At 46.6% G+C, this 15,859-nt stretch overlaps 1 protein-coding gene across 16 annotated transcripts in view; it reads left to right on the top strand.

Moving 5' to 3' along the window:
• The window catches only part of SRPK2 (SRSF protein kinase 2), a 255,140-nt gene that overhangs the window by 233,279 nt on the left and 6,002 nt on the right, over positions 1–15,859 (top strand). For 7 of the 16 annotated variants that reach the window (XM_021102583.1, XM_021102577.1, XM_021102592.1 and 4 more), the window contains 5 exons: positions 3,407–3,507; positions 3,615–3,722; positions 8,381–8,450; positions 9,086–9,178; positions 9,535–9,627. In XM_021102583.1, the coding sequence (XP_020958242.1) occupies positions 3,407–3,507; positions 3,615–3,722; positions 8,381–8,450; positions 9,086–9,178; positions 9,535–9,627 (465 nt within the window). The remainder of the gene's footprint in view (positions 1–3,406; positions 3,508–3,614; positions 3,723–8,380; positions 8,451–9,085; positions 9,179–9,534; positions 9,628–15,859) is intronic. The other 9 variants (XM_021102581.1, XM_021102587.1, XM_021102590.1 and 6 more) reach the window with 2 other exon arrangements.

Below are 15,859 nucleotides of genomic sequence, written 5' to 3'. Positions count from 1 at the left end.
ATTGGAGCTGCAGCTGCTGACCTATACCACAACTCACGGCAATGCTGGATACTTCACCCACTGAGTGAGGCCATGGATCGAGCCCACATCCTCGTGGATACTAGTTGGATTCGTTATCACTGAGCCATGATGGGAACTCCCTAAATGGGCCTTTTGAGTGTTATAGTCTGGTAACCTTTCACAGATACCTCAAGCAGGAAACTATCATGCTGAGAAAAGAAATGTAAAATCGCTTTTGCTTCCTTTGTGTTCTTATATGGTTAAAAATTTGAGGTAAATTCCCTAGTATCATTTGGAATGCATTGCAGCTGTGTGACTATTTTACAAATGTGAACCGGAAGGATAACAGCGTGTCACCATAGAGACTCTGGGTAGTGATCATAAGCGAGAGATGTTAAAGAAACTGTATTGATGGTCCCTGAATTAACAGTGGTTTGACTTGATGATGGATGAAAGGCATTCAGTAGAAGCTGTCCTTCTCATTTTGAACTGTGATCTTTTCCTGGGCTGGCATATGTCATGTGATACTCTTGTGATGCCGGGCAGGGCAGGAGCTCCCAGTCACAGGGGTTAATACCTTGTGTGCTTTCAACCTCTTGTATGCAGACAGCCATTCTGTTTTTCACCTTCAGTATGGAATGCAGTAAATGAGAGGAGCTATTCAGCACTGTATTATAAAGTAAGCTTTGTGTTAGTTGTTCTTGCCCAGTTATGGGCTCATGGAAGAGTTCTGAAATATGTTGAAAGTAGTCTAGGCTCTGCTGTGATGTACTGCATGCATTTCGGACTTAGGATATTTTCAACTTAGAATGGGAATTTGGGGATGGTTCTTCATAAGTTGCAGAAGATATGTCCTGAAGGTGGGTGATGATGTGTTGAGGTATATTTCTTGAGCTGAACTGGACCATGTGAAATGTCTTCAAGGCAGCAGCTTGGAGTGGGATGGATGGCCCCTCACTGAGTCAGAACCTGCAGCTTCATCATCTTCTCCCTTCAGGCCTTTGGTCTGAATTGTTTGGGGTGGTGAAACCCACTGCTCAGCCTCCTCTCTCTGCCCTTGGGGTTCTGGTTGGTCCCTCACTGGCTGTTGAGAAGCCTTGGCCTTGGAGGGCAGTCAGGCTATGGCAGGCGGAGCACAGCCCCTGGATCTGGCCAGCCAGGCACTGCCTTAGCTCTGTTTTTGGTCTTTTTTTTTTCTTTTTCTTTTTTGGTAGAGGAGAGATGGTCCCTTTCTCTTCCTCTTTTACTGAGAATTGAGCCTCAAAGAGTTGAAGTCGGAGTTCCCGTTGTGGTGCAGTGGTTAACGAATCTGACTAGGAACCATGAGGTTGAGGGTTCGATCCCTGCCCTTGCTCAGTGGGTCAAGGTTCCGGCGTTGCCGTGAGCTGTGGTGTAGGTCGCAGACGCGGCTCGGATCCTGCGTTGCTGTGTCTCTGGCGTAGGCTGGCGGCTACAGCTCCGATTAGACCCCTAGTCCGGGAACCTCCATATGCCGCAGGAGCGGTTCAAGAAATGGCAAAAAAGACAAAAAAAAAAAAAAAAAAAAAAAAAGAGTTTAAGTCATTTGCTAGAGTCTTATAACTTGAAGTTGTTGAAACTTAGATTTGGGTCCATTTCTGCAAACTTCAAATTCTATTTTCTTGCTTGCTGACTTTCCTTGGTTAAATGACATGAGAGATTGATTCATTTAGCTGTTTTTGGTGCTGGCCATCTGTTTGTTAGGTCAGCATTTTTAGGTTTCTCTTGGAGCTCAGGTTTTCAGCCCATTCTCAGTTCAATGTGAACACCTTTCCCCTTCGTGTGGGTCTCTGTGCTGCTGTCCTTATTGTTTCTGAGCTCCTGTGGTTCGCCTCAACTCACACCTGGTCTTTGATGAGGCCTCCCAGTAGCTCAGCACCGTCATGAGAGGCGTGGGCCTGGCTGTCAGGGGTGGATCCACATGTTTGAGGAATAGATTTTGAGGGTTACACTGTTGCCCAGAGTTCTCTGGCGTTTTCTGGCCCTCCTGGGGAGCTCTGTGGGCGCCCCAGGTACTGGATGCCTTGCTCCACTCAGTGTCCCGTTCACAGCCTGGCCTTGCTGCCCGTGTGGGTTTGAGGTTCCCCAGCACTGGTCTGCTCAAAGGAGGGCTGGTCAGTCCCCCAGTACCCACCTTTGAGTGAACGAAAGGGTGTTTAATATTCTGCATTGACTAGGCTTTTCTCTTCAGTCTGTGATACTATTTCGCAATTACTTGTAAAATAAATAAATAAAACATCTCATCATTTCCAGAAATCTGAGCTTGTTGGTCAGTTTGATGTTTGATGGAGATGCTGACTCACTGCAGCATTTTCTCTTTGGGCCTCACCACACTATTGTTTCTTTGTCACTTGTCCCCTGGGTAACTGCTTGCTGCAAGCATGGTCTGGACATGTCCGTGAAGCTCTTCTGGCCATGTAACCCTGAGAATCCTAGCCCTACACTCACCCTTGAGAACCCCTGAGGGGACCCTGTGGTTGTGGTGGCCTGAGTATTTGACAAGTTCGTGAGGGACCTTGGAGGACCCAGGCTGTCTCAAGAGACCTCTGTTCTGGACTGTTTCTTTCCCAAAGCTAAACCAGAATTGATTAGTCTCGGCCTGTTTTTTTTTTTTCCCCCCTGCTTTTTAGGGCCACATCTGCAGCTTATAGAAGTTCCCAGGCTAGAGGTTGAATTGGAGCTGTAGCTGCCAGTCTGCAACACAGCCACAGCAATGCCAGATCCAAGCTGTGTCTGCAACCTACACTGCATCTTATGCCATTACCAGATTAATAACCTACTGAGAAGGGTCAGGGAACGAACTCACATCCTCATGAATACTAGTTGGGTTTGTTACTACTGTGCCACAATGGGAATTCCTCTGCCTTTAATCTGTATCTAATCTATATCTGTGTCAGCCATCATCTAACTCTTAAGATCTCTGTACTTGGCCCAGAGAGGGAGAGGTTAGGGGATGTGGGTCCCAGGTGTACTGTAGGTCATTTAGGAAGGGATTGGCCACCCACCCAGAGGATTCCTCTCTGCCCTCATGTTAAGTAGAAACAAAGTTATGTGCTGGATGGGGTCCATCAGGGAGCAGGCGTGATCCAATGAGGAGCAGCTGAAAGATACAGAAGCTGAGAGGGGCTGACCTCGAGACAAAGGATGGGGCTAAAGGACAATGGGTGAGGCAGTGTCCACGGGCTCTCTGGGCAATTTGCGCTTGTGAAGTATTTCCAAAGGTGGGGACCAAGAATTTAAATTCTCTTGAGTTCAACTTAGATGAGTCCAGGCCTAAATGATCACCCCACCACTTTTCTAGAAAAGGAGACTGTGCCCAGGAAACATTGTGTGCTCACAGGCAGACCACTTATCCCACACTAACTGTCCTGCCATTTGCTCATGCCAGCAAAAACCCGGGCAGCCGATTTGTTGGTGAATCCCCTGGACCCACGGAATGCAGATAAAATTAGAGTTAAAATTGCTGACCTGGGAAATGCTTGTTGGGTGGTAAGTAGAGTTTTCTTTTTAAAACATTTTGGTTGTGATTAGAAGATGCTCTTTTTCTTTTTTAATGTCTGTGTTCCCCCATAGTAATGCACTCTGTTCCCTTTCAGCATAAACACTTCACAGAAGACATACAGACACGTCAGTATCGATCCATAGAGGTTTTGATAGGAGCAGGTTACAGTACACCTGCTGACATTTGGAGTACGGCGTGTATGGTAAGAACGGCCTTTGCCATTTTCCTCTGTGTAAAGGCACATCCCTTTAATTCCCATGAGAGGACAGTCTCACCAGTGCCTGTCGTCTGAGCTTTCTGACCACTAAGATTGCCCACCTGGGGGTGGGTAACAGGAGAGTTGTTGCCTTGGGTGTCTTCAGAGTTGGACGAGTCCTTCTCAGGCTTGTCCTGGGTGTGTGTTTTGGTTTGGTCTTGTGAGAGACCCCTCATGGAGCTCTCCATAGCCCAAGCTTTGAGAATCAGACCCCAGCTCTGGTGATAAAAATGACTTGGATACTGAGAGCCTGCAGATTGTACACAGTTTAGCCCTCACTCAGGCTGTGGAGGAAGAGGAGACAGCCTTGACTTGGGGAAAGATTGCCTCTCTTCTTTTGTTAAGTAAATCTAGAGACTGTTCTGGCCTATTGCTTTTGGCTGTCCAGTCATGTCTGAGGCACCAGCAGCTGCCTATACCCTTTTTGACCGAGTCTCTTCCCATAGAAAGCACATCACTGTTTTTCTTCAGGGCTGTTTCTCTGATGTGACATAGCCATTTTTGCTACCAGTTGTGTGCATCACATGTGTGGTTGTGTCTAAACTCTCCTCAGCCCCACCAGTGCATCTTCTTACCTACTCCTTACCTATGAACTGATGAACCTGAACAGTCCCTTTCTTGTAAACCAGTTTAGTTTCTTACTCAGCCCTGTTTCCTAGACAGTTTAGTTTGGTACCTTCCTCTTAGTGAGCTGTGCTCTGTAGTCCTTTGTTGGAAAAGGGGGATGCTTGTGTCTGTTGCTTCAGGTGGTATTTCATTCTTTTCTTGTTCCATATTATTTTTCCTTCAAATATCCTCTGATATTTTAATGGAAAGATACGTATATAAAGCTTGGAACTTGTCTTCTCACCAAAAAGAATAAATATAATTGTTATTCAAGGATTAATGTAACATTTCTGTTGGGTGTGCTCTTTCTTATGACTTCTGATGCTAAAGTAAAAGCATTGTTAGCTAAAACATGAAAAAAGTAGGTGTTCTGTGTCTTTCAAGTTTGTGTGATTGGAGGCAACCAACATGGCCAAGTGGATCTGAAACAGTGTGCCTTTCTGTTCCCATGTTGCTCTGACCATTAATGCCAGATAATTTTTAGATTTAAGTTTCTCAGTAAGTATCAAAAACTGAGTCCTTTCCATGCTAGGTAGAAAAAGAATGGTTAAAAGAATTGGTGGACCTGTGATGGGTCCTTTGAGTGTAGGGAACTGCTGTGTGGAGAGGAAGCGGACTCCCTCTGCATGAGTCCTGAGGGCAGGACAGGGTGGAGGGGCCAGGAGGTGGTGGAAGGCAGAGGTAGGTCAGCAGAAGGGGAGCCTTTTCAACAGTTGGCGCTACAGGGGAGAAGTGTTCTGTTTCAGGATGTGGTGAGGTCAAGCCTTACTTGTCTCTAGCAGCATGGAAAGGGCTGTATCAGGACTGCCCTGAATTACACCCTGAAAATTCTTTCAACTCTGAAATCCTGTGCTTCTAATTTTGGAGTTAAAATTTGGTGATATAACCAGAAAAATAGGACAAGATCCCAGCTGTACTAGAATAATGATAGGGCTGTCAATTCAGTATTAGTAGGTTAGCTGTCTTGCCTTCCATGAGATAGGAATTGTCCCCTGCAGTTGCTGTGAATGGCAGCATCTGACACACAGGGAAAAGCATTCATCGCATCTTCTTTCGCCCCCACTCCCTGCTTCCCAGCAAATGAAGCATAAGCTCCCTCATTGCTTCTAGGGCTGCTTAAGAAGATCTTTTTAATCAGTGCAAGGATGATTTTCTGGAAGTGGGGCTGGCCTTCATTCCCACCCCAGCCCCTCCCTGGAGGTTGTGGCTTAGCGGTGCCCTCTTGTTCTTCATAAAGAACATCGTAAAGATGAGGCCATCTTTCCCCACCTCTACCCTTCTGTGTAACAGTTTAGTAGTTCACCATACCAGCTGTAATGAAGCTCCAGCTTGTTCTTGGTGGTCAAGCCCAGGGTCCTTTGTTGGCATCAGATCTTTCAGACTCCAGTGGAAGTGAGAGTAGTGGCTGGTATATGATCATTTGTAAGTGTCCTTGCTCTGCCAGGGAGGAACGCTTTCACAGCTGGACACAGACCACAGAGTGAGGCAGAGTAGATGGGTTATGTTAGTTGTTGAATCTCTTCTTCTTGAGCTTTGGAGCCCCTCCAGATTTAAATGTGTAGGATCAGAGAATTCTGTGTGGCTCTAGCACAGATTCTTCTGGTTTGTGTGTCAGAGTCCCTGAATAGGTATCATTTTATGGGCTCCAGGGGGAGTCCCAGTCAGTGCCATGGAGGTAAGAAAAGCCAGTTGGACAAATTTCACCTAACTTCTTCAGCACTGGTCATATTCCAGAAGGACTCCATGGCCTTATTTATTCGGAGTGGAGTACTTTAGTATGGGATGCTTCAGGAAGGAGGTATCCGGTTTCTCCAAGCCTGAGACCTGAGGCTGGTCCAGGGAAAAGACCTCTGAGGAAATTGGGCCAAGTGTAGAGGGAAGAACCCAAAGTTCCCAAGTACTGAAAATAAATGGTACAGAGTTCCTTCATGGGTCAGCGGTTAACAAACCCAACCAGGATCCACGAGGACACAGGTTCAATCACTGGCCTCCCTCAGTAGGTTAAGGATCCGATGTTGCCATGAGCTGTGGTGTAGGCCTTCAGCTGTAGCTCCCATTCGACCCCTAGCCTGCGAACTTCCATATACCACGGGTTTAGCCCTGAAAAGCAAAAAAAAAAAAAAAAAAAAAAGATAATGGTAATGGTTATATTAAAAGTAACTTTCTGAAGTGAAGGAAGAAAGGTGAACTTTCATGGTTTCGTAGTTGCCAGCATAAAACCAGCTGGCTAAGTACAGAGGCTGACGTTTTCATTGTGATGTCTGTCTGCCCTGTTGTCTGTGCCCTATTTGTTAAAGAAATCTTGTCACTCTGCAGAGAATCAGAACCAAGTAACATGATGGGGGAGCCTCCATCTTGCCCTTCCGTTTTTCTTTTAAACGATTTCATTGTTAGGCTTCTTTGACCTAAGTGTTTTCTTGGAACTACCTGGGTGCTGATCAAAATGCTCATCTTTCACAGAACGCTCACCTGACATATCTTAGTGTTAGGCTGTAAGAAATACATACAGCCAGATTTAAAGGCTTTTGAAAATTAATGAGAAGAGTGAGGGAAGGCCTGCAGGAGGGAAAGAGAAGCTGGCGCTCTCTTTGGGTCCAACACGTGGCTTTTGGAATCCTCTTTCTCTGTTAGGGTTTCACCCTTTTGTCTTGTCTTGTGTTCTGGGTGAGAAAGATGCTTCTGGCTACTTAGTGTGCAATCCGCTTGTTTCCTTTGGACCTGTGGCCAAATGTGAGGGTTTTTTACCCCAATCTGGGATGGGCCCAGTATCTTTATTGTTTATTGGGTGGAGAGGGGGAGACCCTGCAGTGCTCAGATAACCAGCTTACTCTGCTGAGACTCTGCACATCTGGGTCCTGCTCAGACTGTCTGGTTTAGGGCAGGGGTCCTGAGTTGATGAACTACTGTACAGCATGGGGTAGCTGGCTACAGACTTCCTTGCTTCCTTAGAGAAGAAAAATAAATGAAGAGATGTCCTAGACCAAGTGCGCCCCCTTTAGTTTGTTGAGAGAGGCCCCACCTGAGCTGACCACCTTCCCTTTCGGGTGCCTTCCCAGCACCTCATTGAGATGGGCGTGGGGAAGGCAGTGCCTGAGAGTAGTAGGGACGGGGTGGGGCCATGCTGCAGCCACTGATCCACAGGCATGGGTGAAGCAGGACCTGGCCCTCAAGGCCTTTGGAACAGCAAGAAATTAAGTATGGGAAAAATAAAAAAATGGGATTTAGCTCATTCTTATTAAAAATTCTTTTAAATTCTTGTTTAAAACATGTTATTAAAGAACATAGTATATGATCAACAGAGCAGTAGTAATTGCCATCTTTATATATTGTTAGCAGATTAAATTCATGGTCGTGATGTTTCTGTGAACAAGGGAAATAGATGCTCTGGCAGAAATGGAAACAAATACTCCTCCTATTACCCCTAGCCCCAAACCCTCCCCCCGAGCATCGTGGGGGGCAACTGTGTAATCAGGAAACCTGTTCTCCTTGCCGTCGTCGAGGTTCTGCACAGTGATCTAGCTCCTCCTGGCTCCAGGGGACAGAGCAAGCGTTGCTTTTTTGCATCTGGGATTTCCTTTGGTTGAGCCAGAAATGAATGAAGTGATGGTGAGTTGCTGTAAATAGCCCCGAGTTACTAAGACACTAAGGTCTTTTGCTTCAGGAGAGTGGTAGCAGCTGTGGCCTGGGCCAGGGTAGCCTGTGGGTTGCAGGCAGGCTCTGGGGTCAGACGGTCCTGGGCTCTGGACTTAGATTGTAGTGCAGTGCTCCAGCCAGACCTGTGCATATCTTCTTCCTGCAAAATGAAGCAAAGAGATAGAAGAATATTTCTAAAGCTTCTTTGAACTTTTGAGAAGAAGAAGCAGCCTGATGTTGAGCCTTTTCCAGAGGCTCTTTGGCTTGATAGATCCACATAAAATGTAGGTCTCCTGTAACCTAAAAAAGCTGCTAGCTTGGGGCCAGTCTCTGAAGTGCTTAGCATGTCATCTGTTGTATCCTAGGCATTTGAGCTGGCAACAGGAGATTATTTGTTTGAACCGCATTCTGGGGAAGACTATTCCAGAGATGAAGGTGAGTATTGCCTGCTGAATACCTCAGTCTGGGTCTCCTGAGAGTCCTCAACTTCTGAGAATATTGTGTTTTTGCACCGAAATAGAGCTGTGTTTCAGTTTTCAAATACCAAATTCAGATGCTTTCCCGTTGAGCTTGAAGCCCCCTCCAGTCGCAGTGAATGGGCAGCACCTCCTGGCAACACTGTGGAGGGCCCTTGGGCCTCAGCCCTCCCCGCAGCTGTTCGCTGCAGGCCTGAGAAGCCAGCTGGGAGAGGACAGGCTAGACATACCTGAAGCCTCTCTGTGGTCCTTTTGTTAATCGATCTGCTGCCCACTTCTCTGTCCTGTTGGGGGCTGAATTTAAAACCAGGGAATTCTGGCTTGAATTCCATCTGCAAACCTGACCATCTCCATGCTTATTTGCTTGCAGTGCTGGGGTGGCCTGGGGTGAGCTGGCATCAGTCACTGTTAATGCTCCACATGGGGCCTGAGGCCTGCCAGTCCCAGAAGCCTCTGCATGGATGTGCTGCAGACATTGTTGATTTGAATCTATTTCTGATTTTTTTACTAATTTCAATTTTTCCCCCTCTTCTTTTGTCCCATCCTTCCCTTTGCCTCCCCCATTCCCGTATCCTTTTTTTCTCTCCTCCATAGACCACATAGCCCACATCATAGAGCTGCTAGGCAGTATCCCAAGGCACTTTGCTCTATCTGGAAAATATTCTCGGGAATTCTTCAATCGCAGAGGTAGTACCTCTTCTTTTTGAAAAGCGCCACGATGCAGACAGAAACGGAATAGTAGCTGCTGATTGTAGCAGTAATGGTGATAAAGGCATTTCTCCTAAATTCCAAAAGCAACCCAGCAGAATTCCTCTGCTGATTTCACAGCTGAGAAGGAGACCGTGTTTGGCCCTGTGCTGCGGTCACCCTGTGCATCAGCATCTCTGTGGTGCCCTGAATCTGGCTGCTCAGGCAGAGTCTGTGCTCTGGTTCTTTAGGTGGTGCTCTGTTTCTGTCTGCGCGGGCGGTGGCAGTGTCTGCATGCAGTGTACTGATTAAACTGTCGTGTGTTTCTGTTTTGCTGGCAATGTTTCCCAATGCAGATCACATAGCATTGATCATTGAACTGCTGGGGAAAGTCCCTCGAAAATACGCTATGTTGGGGAAATATTCCAAGGAGTTTTTCACCAGAAAAGGTAACGGTATTTATGCAACACTAATTTTCAGCATAATCCTCTCCCAAACGGAGAAAATCGAGTTTGGGCAGTGGAGAAAGATCTGGACTTTTACAGCTGGGGGACTCTGCTGAAGAAAGCGCTTAAGAAATAAAGAATCATCTGATACCTGTGGAATAAGAATTTTGTAAGAGGACAACCTTCCTAAAATCCTTTTATCTCCTCCACACTTCTCTTTTAGTTTCAGCACCAATCCATGATTCCAGTATTTATAAAAATGAGTTTAAATGCTGTTTGGAAACCAGCTAGACTTACCTTTCCATTCTTCACATTATTCCCGGAGCCAGAGTGTTTTTGCAGTGAACAGAGGTGGCCTAGAGACTGGGCTTGATGACCATCTGTCTGTGTCCTTTCTCATCTCTCTGAGCTGTGTCTGTAGGGGGTATGGGCCTGCAGCGTCCTGTGTGCCTCACATTCTTAGGAACCAGATGTTGCTGTCCCAGTGCATTACCTCACACTGAACTGTACGTGATTTATTTTAATACTATAGTTCTTGGAGTTCCCATCATAGCTCAGTGGTTAACGAATCCAACTAGGAACCATGAGGTTTCAGGTTCGATCCCTGGCCTTGCTCAGTGGGTTAAGGATCCAGCGTTGCTGTGTGAGCTGTGGTGTAGGTGGCAGACACAGCTCGGATCCCGTGCTGTGGCTGCGGTGGCTCTGGCATCGATTGGACCCATAGCCTGGGAACCTCCATATGCCGCAGATGTGGCCCTAGAAAAGGCAAAAAACAAAAAAATATTGTAGTTCTTGATCTTCCCTTGGAATGACCCATAACAACTCTTTCCTTGCCCTGTATAGTCCCTAGTTAGTGATCAATTTTAAAAAAACACCCAGAAGCCCCCAAAATAAAGGGAATTTATTCTTACAGAACCCTACCACCACCACCACCACCCACTGCCAAAATCATCTTTGTGAGCTTAGCTGGACCTCTGAATTTGTATGTTTCCAGCTTAACTTTTTTTGGGGTGGGAGGGGTTTGCAACTTCCTTTTAAAAAGAACTTTATTTATTTATTTTTGCCTTTTTTTTTTTTTTTTTTTTTTTTTTTTTTTTAGGGCCTCACACACAGCATATGGAGATTCCCAGGCCAGGGGTCAAGTCAGAGCTATAACTGCTGGCCTATGCCACAGCCACAGCAATGCAGGATCCAAGCTGCGACTGCAACTTATACCACAGCTTACAGCAATGCCAGATCCTTAACCCACTGAGCAAGGCCAGGGATGGAACCCGCAACTTCATGATTCCTAGTTGGCTTCATTTCTGCTGGGCCACTATGGGAACTCCCCCGAAAAAAGAACTTCTTTAAAGTTGACGTGAGCAGAACATGGAGTTTTAGAAATTTCTAGGTGTACCAGATACTCTTATCTCCCCTGCTTTAGCCAAATTTGGAGAACCAATTTGACTTATTTTCCTTTGGAAAAAGGAGTTTTTGTAGAGTAATAACCTTTTATTATACATTGTGGTGATATTCAGTCACCCAGTCCTGTCTTAGGTTTTTAAATTCCATTTCCCTGTTAATGAGTGAGGCCTGAGGACAAACCATGCCAAAGATTGTGGTTTCCTGCTCCAGTTACTCTGAGACCATTGACCACAGCTCTCAGCATTATTGGGACCACTCAGTGGGTAACCTGTGAAATGTGTAATTAGATGCAGTTATTTTTTATTTCCTTATTAAAAACTCATCACAGAAAAAAAAGTTGTCAAGGAAAAACATTCTTTAGGTCTGTATTAATTTTGGTTCTGAGAATCTGGCTTTTGAGTCACTTGAGCAGGTACAAAGGTCCCCTTGCCACAGACTCTTACGCAGTCTCAAGTAGTGTTAAGGGCAATAAGATGGCTTTGTCGGGCGTTCCCGTCATGGCTCGGCTGTTAACGAATCCGACTAGGAACCATGAGGTTGCGGGTCCAATCCCTGGCCTCGCTCAGTGGGTCAAGGATATGGCGTTGCTGAGAGCTGTGGTGTAGGTCACAGACACAGCTCGGATCTGGCATTGCTGTGGCTGTGGTGTAGGCTGGCGGCTATAGCTCTGATTCGACCCCTAGCCTGGGAACCTCCACATGCTTCGGGTGCGGCCCTAAAAAGACAAAAAAAAAAAAAAAAAGATGGCTTTGTCATTAAACTGTGTTCAGTGGCAGAGCTGGGTTTGATTGTGCTATGATACTGGGCATGTCACGTCACGCCATCTCCGAGGCTCTGTCTTTGGAGTGATTTCCAGGTGTGTCCTGTGTACATGGAGACGTGAGGTAAGAGGACGTGTGTGCAACCCATGGCCGAGTAGGAGCAGGTATTGCAAAAGCAGAGTTACAACCGGGAAACCCTACGTGCATTATGATCTTTTAGCAACAGTAGTACTGAAAGAGGGAACTGTTGCTAGGAAGTTTCCAAAAAATGTTATTTGAACATAGTCGAAGCAAGGAAAAAAAGTTCTGGATGATTTCAGCCTGGGATTGTGTGGCTCAGAGAGTCCTATTTATTTTAGTCAAAGCAGACTCCTCCTTTCACATATCAGAATGTTTTCAAAGACTGTGGGAGATAGCCTGGCCCCAGGAGGACTTGGCTGGTGGACCATCTGCTCTCCGCCGTAACCTTCACCATTGTGCAGTGGAGGCTTGGCGGGGAGGGTGGCCAAGAGATAGCAGCCTAATCTGTCATGAAGATAAGAGAGCAGTGTTGGCCTGAGGATGCCCATGCTCAGGGGAAGGGAGAAGGCCTGGGAGGGCTCTGGACCAGAGCACCTTCTCCTCTAGCTGCGTGGGCTGTGGGAGCCTCGTTCCCCACCACCAGCATCAGGCCTGCTGAGGACTAACAGCCAGTCAAGGTAATCAGGGGTTTTTATTTAATTGTGCTGTTGCTGACTTTTCCTCTGCAGCCAGGAGCCATTTAGGGTGGCTGGGCTCTGGGTTCCTCTGTCCCTTGTCTCTGGTAAGGAACCAGAACTGTATACAGCAGGGGAAAAGATGAAGAGGAGCAAAAGAAGGGGCCTTGAACAGTGAGAAATGAAGTCAGGCAAATTATTGGCAGGCACCTCTGCCAGCAGCCTGTGGTCAGGTTTGCTCATGGAGACAGCTGCTCTGAGGCTTTCGCTCCTGCTAGGCTTTGCCCCTGGTCTGAGCTGCAGTCAGAAGGGGGTGACCCCTGCTGAGTCCCAGCCTAGGGCCAGCACTGGAGCCCCCTCCGTGAACCCATCTGGTAGGCACCTTCGCAGGTGGTTGATGAGTGATGCCTGGGGAACTGATGTCGGAGGCTGGTTGATTTCAGCTCACAGCTCTCTGTCCTGGATCCTTTGTGCTGGAAGGTGCCTTTCACATTGGCCTTTCCATAAACGCTCTTATTCCTCAGACAGCCTGACCACTGTCTGTGCCCAGAGTGCTTGCATGGGTCTTACTGTCACACTGATCACCTCGTTACGTATGTGTGCTTTAGGAATTGTGTGCGGGTCCTCGTTTTTGTTGTTGTTATTGTTGTTGTTTTTGTCTTTTTAGAACCCATGGTATATGGAACGTCCCGGGCTAGGGGCCAAATTGGAGCTGCAGCCGCTGGGTCTACGCCACAGCCACAGCAACATGAGACCCGAGCCATGTCTAAGACCTACACCACAGCTCATGGCAACACCGGATCCTTAAGCCACTGAGCGAGGCCAGGGATCAAACCTGAAACCTCATGGTTCCTAGTCGGATTCATTTCCCCTGTGCCAAGATGGGAACTCCTCCATGGCTTCTTTTTGAGGAGCTTATTTAAAGGTGACCTGCGGAGTGAAGTGCATCTGGCATCCTTGGTAGAGACAGGAGGTACTGTGGTAAGGAGAGTCATTTTTTTCTTTCCTTTGGATGATTAGGCAAGAAATCCCCTAAGTGACTGGGAATTGGAACTTATGCTTTTCCCTGATTATTGTTTATTACTGTAGAACTCATAAGGGATTTAGTTTGATTTAAGTCACAGAAATAAGGTTATGAAAGAGGACCTGTCATGAAATCACTTTCACTTCACTATTTGAGGCGGGAGGGTGATTGGGTGCATTAAGAATGTGTTTTGGGAGTTCCTATTGTGGCTCAGTGATATCAAACCTGAGTAGAATCAGTGAGAATGCGGGTTCGATCCCTGGCCTCGCTCGGTGGGTTAAGGATCCAGTGTTGCCGTGAGCTGTGGTATAGGTCTCATATGTGGCTTGGTTCTGGCGTTGCTGTAGCTCTGGTGGTGTAGGCAGGCAGCTATAGCTCCTATTCGAGCCCTAGCCTGTGAACTTCCACATGCCAAGGGTGAGGCCCTAAAAAGCAAAAAAAAAAAAAAAAAAAAAAAAAAGTGTTTTGGCGCACCTTCCCCAATAAGAGTGTGAGTATACATTTTGGAAGTAATGGGATCTTAATTGTATCCATTTAAATATTTTTCTAAAATACCTCTGTGCCAGAACTGATATAGAGAAAGGCCTAATTGAAAATTGCCATTGATTTGCATAGGTCTCATTGGGAAGCAGTGCAGATTGAGGGGGCTGAGCAGCAGGCTCTCCTACTCGTCATCCTCCTGAGTAGGAAGCAGATTTCACCCCCACTCCAAGGCCGGGGAAGAGTGGGGTCTGTGCATAAAAGTTAAAAATCAAACGCAGGAGTTCCTATTGTGACTCAGCAGCAACTAACCTGGCTAGTATCCATGAGGGTGCAGGTTCAATCCCTGGCCTCGTTCATTGGGTTAAGGATCCAGCATTGCCATGAGCTGTGGTATAGGTCATAGATGGGGCTTGAATCCTGTGTTGCTGTGGCTGTGGTGTAGGCCGGCAGCTACATCTCTGATTCGACTCCTAGCATGGGAACCTCCATATACCATGGGTGTGGCCCTAAAAATCAAAAAACAAACAAAAAAAGTCAAATGCAGTTAAATAGTATCTTCTTTCTTATGATTCAGGGGACAATGATTACTACTAGTTTGCTGCTAGTCTGCATTACTTCTTGGCCAGGCATTTTTAAATTGAGCTGTATATTTTGCTCAGGAATGTAATTACCATGCTCACCCTAGTAAGGTTTAATCTGCTAGTCATGCCTTTGGATGTGGACATTAGTCACCAAGGATCGTTAAGAAAAGCTGTCTTGATCAGTGTGTCAAGCTGTGGACCCATAGAAGTAAGCACTTCTGGGGATTTTGTCCCTATGTTGTCCTGCCGTGGTCTGAGTGTCTGTTTGGGTCCTTCCACCTCGTTCCTGACCCCTGAGGGTGACAGTGTTAGGAGTGAGGCTGTTGGAAGGTGCAGAAAGTCATGAACAGGTGTGGTGCCCGATAGAGAGACCCAGAGCGCGTGCTAGCCCCTTCCACCACGTGGGGAAACAAGTCTGACCTGGAAGAGGGCCCTCCCCCGCCCACGCTGGCACTCTGCCTCCAGGACTGTGAGAAATAACCTTGTACTTATCAGATACCTAATCAGTCATATTTTGTGGTTAGAGCCTAAATGGACGAAGACAAGAACCCGAGAAATGTCCCAGCCTTCAGGAGATGGGAAAAACGGTACAGCCAGGGGCATACTTTAATTGTGAGCCGAGCCACCCATCAATAGACATCATTTCAGTAAAAGCTGCTATATTGGGAATGGAAGTATCAGAGGAGACAGTTAACTTTACGGTTCCTGGTCAGATTCATTTCCGCTGTGCCGTGACGGGAACTCCAAGAGACATTTAACTTTAAAAAGAAAAAAACTCTGATTCTGGATGAGGGCATTGAGTGTGTGGTAATATATGTGATAGTATGGGTCAAACCGAAGATCTCTTTAACATAATGGGAAATTTCAAAGTATGCAAGAAATTTCTGTGTAGCCAAAGGACTATATATGCAAGAACAGCGTCAGGATAAGTGATGCCAAGTAGGATGGTGAGAAAAGTGCCCAAGAGGGTGAGACTGAGGAGCCGGGCCTTAAAAGAGACACTCTTCTTAATTTTAATGTTTGCGATGAAACTCGTTAGAATGTTTTTTGACTTGTCTCCAGAATTACCTAAAAAGCAGCAGATCCTCTTGTTTCTCAAGAGAGGAAAGCCCCATTAAAATAAAAAAAAAACAAAAAAAAAAACTGTAGCCTGAGGCTGGCGAGTAGCACAGCCATCCCCATCCCGAGTTGTGACCCACCTGTCCCTGGTAGTCCTCCTTGATCTGTCAGGGGTCATTCTGCCTCAGAGCTGGTTAGGAAGCCTGAGCGGCAGTGCTGCCCATCTGG

This window comes from Sus scrofa, chromosome 9 (assembly GCF_000003025.6).
Source record: "Sus scrofa isolate TJ Tabasco breed Duroc chromosome 9, Sscrofa11.1, whole genome shotgun sequence".
NCBI lineage: Eukaryota > Metazoa > Chordata > Mammalia > Artiodactyla > Suidae > Sus > Sus scrofa.
This window is presented reverse-complemented; position numbering and strand designations above follow the sequence as displayed.